Source organism: Loxodonta africana, chromosome 22 (assembly GCF_030014295.1).
Source record: "Loxodonta africana isolate mLoxAfr1 chromosome 22, mLoxAfr1.hap2, whole genome shotgun sequence".
Lineage (NCBI taxonomy): Eukaryota > Metazoa > Chordata > Mammalia > Proboscidea > Elephantidae > Loxodonta > Loxodonta africana.
Window position 1 is genome coordinate 44,888,304 of NC_087363.1, and position 15,249 is coordinate 44,903,552.

General features: G+C 38.7%; 1 protein-coding gene across 1 annotated transcript in view; it reads right to left on the reverse strand.

The window, feature by feature from the left end:
* Window positions 1-231: 231 nt before the first annotated feature.
* The window catches only part of GRM7 (glutamate metabotropic receptor 7), a 1,058,468-nt gene continuing 1,043,450 nt past the window's right edge, over window positions 232-15,249 (reverse strand). The window contains exons 9-10 of the mRNA XM_003409776.4: window positions 6,040-6,286; window positions 232-302 (exon numbers count right to left, since the gene is read on the reverse strand). Of these exons, the coding sequence (XP_003409824.1) occupies window positions 232-302; window positions 6,040-6,286 (318 nt within the window). The remainder of the gene's footprint in view (window positions 303-6,039; window positions 6,287-15,249) is intronic.

The following is a 15,249-nucleotide window of genomic DNA, read 5'->3' on the forward strand; positions in this document are numbered from 1 at the left end:
ACGTGCACACACCCACGCACATGTTCTCCAGAAAATATACCAGGCACGTGGCCAACAGCAGCTGCTGGCGCTAAACTCATCAAACGCATCATCTTTGAAAACGAGTTCCTTCATATAGATAAATTTACAGGTCATCATGCATAGTTTTCATGGAAACATTTCTCATTCTCAAGAACACACAAGTAGGTAAAAATTAGATTGTTTTCTTACCTTTTAGAAAGCAGGCAAAAGCTATACTGTTGGTGGGATAGTGTACCAAGTAACAGACTTTTGTACACTCTTTCTTACAGGTGGTATACAGTCTACAGGAAAAGTAAATATATAGGTATGTATAAAATAAATGTGCATACAATATTCCTTTTATTTTTTTTCCTCCTTTAGGAGAGGAGGCTGCAATAGAGACCATAGACATTATTCCCACTCTTTGGTATACCAGTTCACCACAACTCAGGTACCTCTGAACATGGGAGTACTGGTGCCTCTCTGGTTAAAACAGTTGGGTTTACTTGCTTGTGTTGGACCAGCTGAGGGAACCAGGTCAAAAATAATGTATCTATCTGGTCAAGACATTCTTTTCTTCCTGTTGCAATCCCTTTTTTCTCAGCCTAGCCCAGTTATGCTGACCAGCCTGTGTGGTTAGTCCAGAAGGATGAAACAAGTAACAGAATGTTGAGCATGTTAGGGATCCAAACAAATGAAGAAGCAAAACAAAACAAATTAACACAGCATAGGATTGTGTTCCAGAATTTTCTAGGCATCATTACTTGTGTACAGTCAGGTGCTCACATCCATTTTCTAGTAGCCTGTGTTTTGTTTGTTTTTTTTCTGTTGTTATTCTTTTTTTTTTAATCAAATACCTCCTCATATGGATAGCTCTACTAGTTTATGTAATAATTGCTTTCTTTGAGAACAGCACAAGTTTTTATTTATTATTTTCCTAAAAAAATGTAAAATGGTAGTAAAAACACATCAGGATAAAACTTAAATTTAAAATGCCTTCTTTTAGAATTTACATCATAGGTGCAAATCATCACTACCCTAACATGAGATTCTTTGCCATACAATGCGTTCATTGGCTTAAACCAGTCTTTTATGTAGTATTTGTCCAGGCCTTATCTCAGACAGGTTCAGATTATCAGCCCCACATCCCTACATCCAAGGAAGGGGGTGTGGTCCAGGCTGCCCACCTGCCTGCCACCTCCAGTTACCGCTGCCCTGCCTACATAAACAATCTATAACTGGCCTAGCTAGTTGTAGTGTCTGTCTGCACTGCCTGTGGGCCATTGGCTTAGAAAATGGATGTAAACTTATGACAAAGGTAGCTTAAGGCTACTCAGCATTATGCACTGTGATCCTCTATAAAGGAGAGCATCCGACCAGAGGATAATTCACAGAGTATTTTCTGGTTCCAATCAGTCCAGGTAAGGAAGGTAGCAGTCCTTATTCACCCATCCCAATGAAGCCATGCTGCCTCTTAGTTAACATCATCCATCCAACTGTAAAACAACCATGGTGGCCATCAGTAAGCCAAGGCCCAAGCACAACCAAGTCCTCCTGTTTATCTGGCATCTACAAGTTTGCCATGAACATACATATGCCAAGTCAGCAGTGGAAAGTGCAAGGAAATGTGCCAAATTCAGGACGCAGGTAGAAGAACCAGAGTTTGGGGGGTCCGTTCCAACTCAATGGCAATGGGTTCTTCTTAGAAAGGGAGGCTGAGAAGGCATCATCTTGACCAGACCTAAAGCTATCCAGGTTAGGTGAGGCCCTTCTGATGTCCAGCAACAGAACTTTCAGTTGTATAAATAAAAAATTGAATGCAGAGCTACACTCCTATTCACTCTGGGCTTGCTGTATTTCAATCTGAGTGCAGAGACCAGCAAGCATTGGTCCAACCCTGAATATCTAATAAGTCAGTAGTACACGGATAAATTAAAATTTTGAGGTTTTCTTTTTTTGTTGTTCAATACAGAAGGGAGTTTGTCTTTCAAATAACTGGAATTTAACTAGTGAAACAACCTATAAGGAAAATTCAACTTGTTAGGGAAAATCAGACAGTGCTAGAGCAGTTTTAATTTTTGCCCTTATGAAGTCAACAAGCAAATTCATTGGTATGTGGACATGTAGCTGCACTGTGGGGTTGGATGAGTAAAAGCACACATGCATCAGATGGCAAACTGCAATGATGGACCAGCATTGTAATAATGAAGACATTGAAAGCTGAAATACATTGAGACTAAGGGCTGGAGGATAACAATGGATAAGGGAATATTCCTGTTAATTTGCAGTGTACACTACAACCTCCACTTCCTCTCAGATACTGTCTTTCAAAAAACAGTGTGCAGAATTTCTCCATTGGAAAGACATGGCATTTTTTCAAGTGCATGGTCTGTGTGTTTGTTTATTTTTGACCAGAAAACTTAAATCCACCAAGTAATTCCTTCGTCTCTGTTACCCAAGGTCAGAAGTTGGAGATTATTTGAACTACTCTTGGTATTAAATAGAATGTAATAATAATGTTTCCTGTCATCAGAATAGTCTTGTTGTCTGTTTTCATTAATCAGAGTTTCTCACTACTTCTCTTTCCCCATATATACATAAGTTTTTGCATTGCTAGGGACTGGTTTTCCAAGTATAATGGCTATCTATGATATTATTCTTTCCATATTAGTGATTCATTTTTGGGTCATTTTAAATGACGATTATATGGATTTTTGTCTCAGGTCAAATATTGTATATACCTTTAAGTAGACTTTGTCCCGGATCAGCATCAATGCAAAAATTTGGGGAGCTAGTTCCAATGTGGGCTCAGATGAATGATCTTAGAATGAAATCTTTTCCTGTTAAGATACACCGATTTCTAGAAGTATGCTGTTCAACATAGTAGCCACAAGCCACAGTTGGCTATTAAAATTGAAATTATTTAAAACAAAGTAAAATTAAAAAAAAAAATTTTTTCTGTTGAATAGCCTTATTTCAAGTGCTCAATAGCTATATCTGTGATATGGGACATTTCCATCATTGCAGAAGGTTCTATTGGACAGCTTTCATGAGGTTAAGGTCTTTTGACTCCTCTTCAAGTCCTTTGAGATCTGGGTCATCAGAAACCCCAATGTTTGGAGGTACATGAATCTCCTCCTGTGGTTCAGCAAGTAACTAGTCCAAGTCTTTATGATGTTTTAGGGAGTGTCTACACAATACCAAAACGGTAAAATACACATATATCTTTTAGATTACTTGCAAGACAAAGTTCCTATTTAATTTCATTTCTTTCTGAACTATTTGTCTTGGCTTTGTGTAGACACCATAACAACAGTGAAAACAAAATCAGTAATACTTGTTTAAGGGAAAGGTACCAAATGAATTCCAAGTAGAATCATTGCTGTGATTAACACAGATAATTAAATATTTGAATATTTAAATTGTAAGATATGGCCTCTACCTGGGCAGCCTTCTTTGATCTCAGATTCCTCCTTTCTTTGTAGACAACACAGCAAGCAAAATACATTTCACAGCACATTTATTTGAGGAATCTGCCACCAAACATCATTATATTCTGTATATACAAGCTGTATTACCAAAGGGGTCAAAAATTGACTTCTGCATTGAAATTATGACATGTCACACACATCCTAAGAAACACAGTAGCAAAAAGGAACAAGCATGGGTTTTAGCCTAACCTCTGCTGCTTCTGTAGATGTGTGACTTTATTTATGTCACTTAATCTTGCTAAGCCTCAGTGTCTTCAGTAAAATGAGAATAATAATACCCAGTCTACCAAATTCTTATGAAGACTACAGAAGAGCTTCTGTTCAAAACATTCGGCATAGTAGCTGTTTCAAAAGGTAGTTGATGCTTGTATTAGTATTTCAACAACCACTGTCTTACCCCAAACAGCTTCAACAAGGATTAGGCCTAATTGTTAAAAGTTAGCAATGGTCGAAATGTTGTTTGAAAGCTAATATTTTAAATAGCATAATATTGAATTAATTGCCCAAATTCAATACTTCTAAGTCAGCCATTTGGTTTTCAATACACACAGACTTTTGACCATAATTTCTGTTTATTGATCCCAGGCAGTATCTAGATTATTTTGTATAAGCTTGTATTTGTGTGTAGACAGATATAAATGCAAAGCTGTTATTGGAATGTCACCAGGGTAAGGATTTTGTAGAATGCAAGTCTGGAAAAGGGTCACAGAATAAAAAGCTATAAAAGATATGAATATCAATATAGGTATATTTATGTGTGTGTGTATGTATATATATGATGCACAAATATGTTCATGAAAATATTTCCTTTTGGGAATCAGGTTCATTTGCTGCACGGTGTTCAGTGTATCTTTTTAACTGGACTGTCATATCTACACAACCAAGTACACTGAAATGTACTTTTAAAAATGTTTTGTGGCCTTTTTCGTAATGGAAGCAAATTAATATCTAATGTCTCATTAATACATTATTTACTAGCCACATGATAGTTATAACACAGACAATATTACTTCTATTTATATAAGAAGATGCTGAGCTTTAGAAAAGTTCAGTAACTCTCCCAAAGTCACACAGCCAGTAAGGTAGTGGCTTGGGTTTGAGTCCAAGTCCATCTCAACCCAAAAGCTCTTCCTGTATCACAACAAATATCACAATAGTTCTCCATTAACTTCCTTTCCTCTCCATTGACCAGGTGCTTTGGAGCCATAAGAACAGAGCCTCTACACCCATTCCGATTCTCCTTTCTCTCCCTGTGTTCCTTCTCCTTCCTCTGGCCTGGCCCCAAAATATCTGCTACTGAAAAGTCAAAGTGAAACCCACAGTGTTGTTAATTAACCTTTGTTATGTCTCCGTATTTTCAAAGTGTTTCACAATTTTCAATCAACCAACTATTTAGAAATGGAGATGGGCCATGTTTATGGATCTCTGCACAGTATTTGTCAGGACCAAGCTTCTTCATTTTAAGAGATTCCTCACTTATTTTTAGGGCAAAAAGAATTATCTCAGTGTATTTAAAATAAAGGCTCCTTTCCTCTTGGCATTAAGTCTTTGGCTACAACAAAATCAGTTCACAACTGAAAAATAATATGTCTTAAATGACTTAATGAACCATCTGAAAACCCCTCTACCTTTAAAACAGAAAATGTCCTGAGCAGTTGAATCTGTTTCATTTTATATAGAACTGGTCTAAATATTCTTGGGAAACAAATCCTGGAAGCTGTATTTTTAGCCTGAAATTCACTTTTACCACTACATTTTTAATAAAATCAGCGGTTGGGAATTCTATGCACTTAATGTCTGAACTGGTCTTGTTATTTTACAAAGTGATGCCTGTAAGTCCATCTTATTTTGGGTCATTTGCAAGGGTCACTAAAGACTACCCAGGGTGTTGCAGATATTCCATGTAGAATCTCAAATCTGACATTTCATCCTTTATCCCATCCATAAAGTTCAGTCTTTCCTGGTGAAGCCCCTCTGCAGTAGTGTGGTAGATGTAGCTCCCACATGGTGATGCCATTAGCATGGTAGTACCTGGCCCTGTATACTTAGATGAAAGTTTGCCAGTCTTATTCAATATTTTGTGTGTGTCTGTGTGTGTGTATGCATTTTCCCTTAGCATCCCTGCTTAGTAAAGAATAATAATTTTCTTCACATTCACTTGACAGTGGAAAGAAGTTCTCAAATATTCCAATCTCATTCCTATTGCTATACTTCAATTATGTGTGAAAGTTCTAGTTTCTCTAAAGGAATGGAGCAAGAAAGGTGGCTTACAACCCGACAAGTATATTTATGTCAACGGGAGAATTTGGTATCAAAGGAAAGGGGAGCTTTTACACTTCCAAAGCAGAGCCCCTTAAGGTTTTTTTCCAGCAGCGAGAAAAAAGAAAACAGTGGCATGAATGAGTCAAAGTCAGAAGACCAGAAGTTAGTATTTACCAAGGCAACCCAACCATAAGATAAGAATGGCCACGCTATTTCTGCAAAGAAAGGCAAACACACACCACCTTTTCTAGGGTGAGTAAAATAAAAGGAAAGGAGAGTTACTTACTGTTTGGGTCTACGTTTTCACAGAGTTCTGTCTTTGCCTCACCATTGGGTCTGTCACTGGGTTTGTGTGACAGCCGCGATGACATGGTGGCTGCTGTGACTACCGCCTTGAAGCTTCGCTTCCGTTTCTGGACATTGAGCTCGGGGTGGAAAATGATGATGTACACTTTCGGCATGTATAGCATCCCCAGCGCCACTGACGCACTTAGGTTCATGGAGATTGTAAGTGTGGTAGTTTGTATGTAGAGCTAGGAGACACAACACACAAGACACTATTACAAATCAAATGACCGCAGAGGGAGTCTGAACACTTAAAGTGATGTCAAGAATGATTACATGGCTTGGGAGGGAAAACAGCAGTCTCCAGGGACTTCTGATAAAAAGGAAGACAGAATGACTGTACGTTTATTGGAATATTTATGTGTAGATTAACTGACTGAATGGCACTGGATGAACCCATGCACTTGTTTGCCCTGGAGAAGCTTCCTACATGAAAGTTCAGAATAGGCTTCCATGAAGTGCCTTTAATCAGACTTGCAGCTGAATATGAGGCAAGAAGATTATAGAATCTATATTCTCAAGTAAGGGGTGGTTATTTTTTATCCCCCACATACACTCAGAAGGGTTAATATATTATGATCTCTTGCTACACAGAGAAGGCTTTATATCAATATATGTCTCTTTTTGTATCATTTTTAATGAGAGTGCACCCTCACCATAATCTACAAAATAGTGAGTTGAATTTCTCTCAAAATTAACCCCTTCTTGCTTAATTATTTTTTACAAAACACCAATGACAAGGGACCCAAGATCCAAGGACACTGGCTTGATCATTCTTTCTTCATTGACAAACTGCTCGTAGGATGCAAAACCTTGTTCTGACACTGCCTTGTTTATTAGTTTAGATGGTGACCCATAGCTGTCCTTGTCTTCTTTTGCTTCCTGGAGAAATCAGAAGGGCAACCACTTACTTGTCCTCCAATGTGTTAAATCATTGCTGTGGTGGTATATTTGAAAAGGAGATGGTTGAATGATGTGGGGAGTTGTAAGATCAACAAAGGAAAAATTAAAGACAACTTGCCTTGGTTGAGTTGTGTTTGGGAAGTGCCTTATGATCCAGAGCCCCCCATATGCTCAGGCATGTTCGTGTTTTGAATGATCTCTAAACACTAGATATCATGGCCTTTTATGTCAGTGGAAAGCCTAGTTCCCTGATATTCCACAAGAATGCCTCCATGGACTTCCCCCTGCTCATTTTCCACCAATTTCATCCTCTTTCTCCCCAGGGCTCTATCCACTCCATCAGACCTTGAATAAGCTGCACTCCCTTCTACCACAGACCTTTATACACGCAGTTTTGTTTTTTTTTTTCTTATATATGATGTTCCTCCCTTGCTTTAGAGAATCCATGCCAGCTGCCTTCATGCAAAGCCTCTTTCTCAAGTCTAGGCCAGCTTTTTACTCATACATGCTCAAAGAACTGTCCTTTGGCATGGATCTTAGTTTGTAATTATATTTTTATTACTCTGATCATTAGACAGCCCATCTCCTAGACTAGGCCATGAGTTCCATGAAGGCAGGAACCTCGTCTCTGTGTCTGCAGTGCTGGGCAAATGGACACTTGAGGCATATATGATGGATAGGCTCACTGGTTTTGTATAATGGACACCTTCATCCTACCTATAACTCTTTCTCTAAACATAAAATAATTTTTACATATTTGCTTCCTGGCCAATTCTGATCTTAATTCTTCAAAATAAGGCCCCAGTAAAAAAATCAAACTAGACTTTTCTGTCTGGTCTGGAAGCAATACAATTTTCCTACAAACATTAATTTGAATTTGTACGTCTGTGAATAGTCAAAAGGAGCTGCCAGCTTCAGTCTCTATAACACATAATGAATGCAAAACAGAAAGACAAAACAATATTGAATTAATGATCCCTCTTGATTGTGAATTAGACCATATTTTAAAAGCTCCTCTTTTCGTATTAGAATACATTTGGACTTTCATATCTATCCCGCCCTGTTAGGTTACACTCTTTGAGAAAGGCTTACCACGGTCACAGGGCTTTCTGGACTCTAGACAACGGTCCTTCCTTTCCTCATGTCACTGCTATCACCCTATTAATGACAGCTTTGCAAACCATGGTCAAGCCAGTTCAAGAGAGGAAGGGGGTTATATGCTGATCCATGTGATATTAGGTTTTGTTTCTGTTTCTCTGCTGAAACCAGCAAATTTTGCATCTGAAGAAATCATAAAGTTTTTGCTTTGTTTTGTTTATTACTTACATACAACTACAAATAATACATATGTAATATGCACATATGTGTATGTATGTAATAGGTATGTGTATATATACAGACTTTTTTTTTAATCAAAGACTGTTCAGGATGATTATTTTATGGAGGGTTTAATTTCCTTGTTTTCAAACTAGAGCCCATCAAGACTTTGATATTTTGTTTGGAAAATTTTTGCAGTCTCTGGTGACAATTCAGAAGTATGTGAAAATCCAAGATGAATGTCATTGACCAAATTTCTACCCCCAGAACCCTCCTTACATAGTAAAGTGGTTGAGAATGAGGAGCCTGGGACTACTCTCTCTGAATTCAATTCCTATTTACTAGGTTTGTGGTCTTGGGCAAGGTCTTTCTCTTCTCTATGCCTCAGTTTCTTCATCTGTAAAATGAGGATGCTAATAATACCTACTTCATGTCTTACTGGTGGTTAAATATGCTAATATTGGGAAAGTGCTAACACTGGCATGTAGTAAGTACTAGGTAAATATTTTTTAAATGAGTATATAGGTGTAAAGATATGAAGACTTCAGTTTACAGGGATCTCCGGGATACTGGTCCATAGGATCATACCCCGCAAAGTCCTAGGAGAGAAACTAAGCTGCTGTTTCTTTAGTCCTCGATGGGAGGTTCACCTTAAGGCTCTAATTTTTTCATCCCTGTGTCCCCTTTAGCACACTCTTTAAGCCAATTTTTGTTGTTCTGAGCCGCCACGAGTCAGCCCTTCACTCATGACAGTGCCACATGCAACCATTCCTGCACCCTGCCCGTGATTAGTTGCAGCTTGGTCCTTTATGATCTATAGGGTCTTCAATGGCTGCTTTTCAGAAGTAGATAACCAGGGCTTTCGTCCTAGCCCATCTTAGTCTGAAAACCCCGCTGAACCCTTTTCAGCATAATAGTAACACACAAACCTCCACTGATAGGCGGGTGGTGGCCATGCATGAGGTGCATTGGCTGGGAATCAAACTCGGGTCTCCTGCATAGAAAATAGAGAAGGTGGGTATTCTACCACTGAATCACCACTGCCTCACTCTAGCTTATTACAACTCACTGCAGCGTATTTATTTTCAGTCACCTTGATGTTCCTATTTTACCTGATGCTTACTCTATACATGGGGGAGCTATGAGTCAGAATCGACTTGAAGGCGGTGGGTTAGAGTTTTTTTTTTTTTGTTTACTGTATACTACATTACCTTGTCTGATCTTAGGTATTTCATATCATTTTACTTTATCCTCCTTAAAAATTCTTTAGAAATGTAAAGGATCTGGTGATTATTATTAGTCCTCGCCCTCAAAGCTCAGTAGTTCCTGTGAAGACAGTTTGCTGAGGTCAAGCCTCTCCTTCAGGGCTGGCTTTCAGTTGAGCCTAATCCCATTCTGGCTGTCTGTCCCAAATGGAGAAAAATGCTTCCCTCACTTTGGCCACTCGTGATGGCTGAGGCTTGTAGGAAAGACCAGATTATCTTGGAATTTCCATGTGTTTTGATAATTAAGCCTTAATTTTATCATCAACCTAAATGAACTTCTAGAATCCAGTTTTTGCTCCAGGGTTGAATATGGTTTCTCTAACATGCACCATGAATAATTCAGATTTTTTAACTCCAGAGGATTTAGGCAAGGAATTCAGTCAAGTCAGAGAAGAGTTTTGCACAATATTGCAGAAAAATAATTTCTCAAAGTCTGATTCATGGAATCCTTGGCAATTACTATTCCCTCTGTCTCTGGTTTCCTCGACTACAAAATGGAGATAATAACGGTGCCTATCTCATATGGTGGTTGTGAAGATCTGTTTAATAAATGTATGAAGAGTGCTTAGCAGAGTGCCTGGGAAATACATGGTCATGAAATGTTAGCTGCCAATGTTTATATCCTGCCAGGTTAGGTTGTTGGGGGGTAGATCTCAGGTTAAGACATTCTCTGTCATAACTTTCATATGTTTAAACTTCTCACACGTGTTGTTGATTAACTAGTTTTAATATCTTAAAAAAAATCTATTCATGACTAAAGAAGAACCAGTTTCCCTCAAGTGACTCAGACTCATGGTGACCCCATATGTGTCAGAGTAAAATTGTGCTCCATAGGGTTTTCAATGGCTTATTTTTTGGAAGTAGATTGCCAGGCCTTTCTTCTGAGGTGCCTCTGTGTAAACTCAATTCTCCAACCTTTCTGTTAGCAGTCAAGCACGTTAACCTTATGCACCACCCAGAAATTCCCAAATACCGGCAAGTATATTAATAGAACACACGGGTATTTGCTTAGTTCAGTGCCAGGCTGGGCTCTCAGCAGAATCTGCTCAACAGATGTTCTCATCTAAAAGTCACAAAAGAAGAACTCAATGAGCACGAAGTGCTACATTGAGGGTGAAAAGAACAGTGGCCTCTCATGGTAGGTGTCCACTTTTCACCCAACAATGAGAGATGCCTTGTTTCAACATACCTTGGTGTAGCCGTTAGTGTTCGTTGCGTTCTCCTTGCCTGACTTAGATTACTCAGAGCTAAGAAATTAGACAAATTGTTAGTGCTCATAAGCAGCTTTGACTGAAATTTGCCAATCCTTTTTAAATTTCAGAATCAGTTTAACTGAAGGTTGTTCTGAAAGATTGCAAGGCAAGCTCTTAATAGTTACAATAGTGACAGGTTTTAGGCTTTGAAAATCATAACATCCTCAACACCTGTTATGGATTGAATTGTGTCCCCCAAAAATGCCTTCAACTTGGCTAGGACATGATTCCCAATATCTTGTGATTGTGCACAATTTCGTGATCTGATGTGATTTCCCTATGTGTTGTAAATCCTACCTCTATGATGTTAATGAGGCAGTTATGTTAATAAGGCAAGACTGAAATCTATAGGGTTAGGTTGTATCTTGAGTCAATCTCTTTTGAGATACAAAAGAGAGAATCAAACAGAGAGGTAAGGGGCCTGATGCCACCAAGAATGAAGAACCAGGAGGACAGTATGTCCTTTGGACCTGGGGGTCCTGTGCTGACTGGGGGAAGATTGATGACAAGGATCTCCCCCCAGAACCAAGAGACAGAGAAAGCCTTCCCCTGGAGCTGGCACCCTGAACTCACACTTGCAGCCTCCTAGACTGTGAGAGAAGAAATTTCTCACTGTTAAAGCCATCCACTTATGGTATTTCTGCTATAGCAGCACTAGAAAACTAAGACAATACCACTCAGAGAAATAAAAAGAAAAAGAAAGAAAGTAAAGAAAAATTCACTGAGCACAGGGATGCATACAGAACTATTACAAAAAACCCACTTTTAGATTTTTGAGTTCATCTAGTGTCATTACTACTAATATCTTTAATAATAAATACATGCTATAAAAATAAACTGACAGCATGTTTATACTAAATTATTACTTTTATTTATATGAAAATTCAAGTAGAAAAAGAGTTCTGGGCTTTTATTTTGTGGGGAGATAGGGGATGTAAAACCATTGATATAGATTAACTTGTGACCATGTGCTACAAATTCACCAAGTTGTATTTTCCAGAATGGCTCCATGTGAGATACACTGATTCTTACTTTTCGACTTCTTGTTCACTCATCCACATGTTAGCACACCATTTTTACTGAGCTACCTGGGCCTGCATTGGCCCAGGCACCAGGCACACAATGGTGATTATGACAGGCATGTTCTCTGACATGAAAGAGATGCATTCTAGTGGCAGAAGGGAGGGGATAAAGGAAGTAAACTTACAAAATGCATAATGCATTAATTGCTCACCACAGCTTTGTTTTTAACATTATACATTGGCCCCTACTGTTCTCACTGTTGGAACGTCCTTCACTCATCTGCTCTGCATGCAGAACCGTGCTTATATTTGAATGTTCAATTGCAATGATGCCTTCCACATAAAGCATTTTCCATCGCCCAGCTGGAGTCCCTGAGTGGTGCAAACAGTTAACGCGCTTGGTTGCTAGCCGAGAGACTGGAAGTTCAAGTCCACCCAGAGGTCCCTCAGAAGAAAGGCCTGATAAACTACTTCTGAAAAATCATTTGTAAACTGCAGAGCATAATTTCACTCTGACCCACATGTGGCTGCATGAATTGGGGTCAACTCCATGGCAACTGTTTTTCTTTTTTAACCTCCCAATCAGGATATTTATTTGACCCTTTCACAAGTTACAACTCCATAAACCTTGTGTCCTTAGGACAATATAGTCAATTCTGCCGCCAGGCGCTCCTCGGAAACTCTGTGGGGCAGTTCTACTTTGTCCTACAGGGTCGCTATGAGTCGGAATCGACTCGACGGCACTGGGTTTGGTTTGTTTTTGTGGTTATAACACTTGTATTGAAAATGCAACTCCATCCCAACAAGAGTGATAAAGTAGGGAGCCACTTGAGTATAATGTGGATTTCTTGTTTGCTAACGCGTGATTTTTTTCTTCTGGAAACACTAGGTGAGTACTGTAAACTGGCCCCGCTGAAACAAGCTGTGTGGGAATACACAAAACACATACCCACATCTCAAACATCTGACAGCTACTCATTGGTATGCATTTCATAACCATTTAATATGTGCAAACTCATGCTACAATTTTTTATTAGGCTTCTATCCCCCCTCCCTTTTTTATGTGTTTTTTTTTTTTTTTTCCCCTAACATGATGGAATTTTTCAGTGTTGTATCACTAACCCCATTTTCCCCATAAGCTAGCTCTGTGGTTTTTATTGTACCATTTTGCATAGCATAGTGATTTTTAAGAACACATATGTCATTTTATAGCAAAATTGACTAAACATGATGTCCACCACAAAGCAAACACTCATTAAATTCTGCACTTGAACAAAAAACTTTGTACTTGTTTTTATTAGCTGTAGGTTTTTTGGGTTTTGGGTCATGGCATTTGCCTTTGACTCAGGGCGACCCCATACACAACAAAATAAAACACTGCCCGGTCCTGCGCCATTCCCATGATCAGTTGCAAATCAGGCTACTGCGATCCACATGGTTTTCATTGGTGGATTTTTGGAAATAGATCACCAGGCCTTTCTTCCTAGTTCATCTTAGACTGGAAGTTCTGCTGAAAGCTGTTCAGCATCATAGCAACGCTCAAGGCTCAACTGAGAGACAGTTGTAGTTGTGCATAAGGTACATCGGCCAGAATCAAACCCAGGTCTCCCACATGGAAGGCAAGGATTCTACCACGAAATCACCACCACTCCCAAAGCATCAGGTATGGCAAATATCCTTGGCATATGGCATTTCAAGGAAAGCTACTATTTATAGTCCATTATTAGTATTTTCCTTTTGAATTACTTGCATGTCCCAGTTTCCTTATTCTTAGAATAGAGATAATAATTGCACCCGTACTATAAGAGTGTTCTTGGGGGTCAAATGAATTGACAACTGTAAAATATACAGAACGTTGCTCAGCATGTGGTAACCATTCAATAAAAGGTGTTGCTATCATTGATTTGTTTATTCGCTATAACAGAAAATAACTTGTTTTCTATATTTTTGTTTTCCATATAGTCTTAATAAATTTTTAAATGATTATCTTTCTTAGGTAAACCATTTGAATAAAAGACTCTTTTAGGGAAAAATTATTTTAAGTTCGTTTCTAGTTTGTCTGAAAATATACTCATATCCCTATTTCATCTGTCATTGACTATTTTATGAGAACTAACCAATTTTTTAAATTCTCAGGTGACAGTTAAGAATTGGGAAATGAAGGTTTTAATGAAATCTTTAGGTGGGATGGTGTGAACTTTCATCCTTTTCATGACATTTCAAAAGTCTGTTTAACACAAATGAAAAAATGTAGCTGATACAGCCACAGTAAAGAGGAAATTTAGGTTTTTATCTGATGAATATTTGAAACACTCATACAGCTAAAATGAAATAAAAAGTTCCTGGCAGTTAAAATCAGTATTTTCTATCCTCACCATTTGCACCTGTTGCTTCATGATGACAGTGACCATATTTTTCTGAAATAAATAATGACATGGTTGGGAAAGGGACAGAAAAATTTCAACTGTAACTTCTTCAGCCACCCAGAGGATCAACATACTGAGACCTTTTGTTAGGTCTGTAATAATACGTGATACTAGAAGGATGAAGGATTTGGTATAGTGATGGGGGGAAATATATATATACATACATATATATGTTTTTCAAGGTGGGATGACCCTACACTTCCTAGAAAGGTGGTTTAAGGAAAAGAACAAGGTCTTTGTTGTTAACTTATTTCAAATCTTGTCCATGGGTTGTTGGCTGATGACCCTGGGCAAGTTATTTCACCTCTCTGGCAAGTGATGGAGCCCTGGTGGTACAGTCATTAAGAATTTGGCCGCTAACCAGAAGGCTGGTAGTTTGAATCTACCGGCCACTGCTTGGAAACCCTATGAGGAATTTCTACTCTGTCCTGTAGCGTTGCTATGAGTCAGAATTTACTCGATAGCAATGGTTTGGTTTTTGGCAAGTGATAGGACAAAGATCCAATCCAGGCAATTTGTTACCAGAGTATCCAATACTAAATCCTACCTCATTCTACTATCAGCACCACCATGGAGACCTTCTCACTGTTCTGAAGAGTAAAGGAAGTCATGTGAGAAAATAGTTATCATATTTCATGGCTTATGGTAGGTGCGAGGAAATAAAAGTGTCATTATTATAGTAGATGGTCCTGTATTCTGCACGTAATTTTCATGCTATTCTATTTAAGCATACTATTTCATGTACTTCGGACTTGTTATCAGGGTACACCAGTCCCTGGAGAAGGACATCATGCTTGGTAAGGTAGAGAGTCAGTAAAAAAGAGGAAGACCCTCAAGGAGGCAACTAACACAGTGGCTGCAACAATGGGCTCAAACATGATAACGATTGTGAGGATGGTTCAGGATTAGGCAGTGTTTTGTCCTGTTGTACACAGGGTAACTATGAGTCAGAATGTACTTGATGA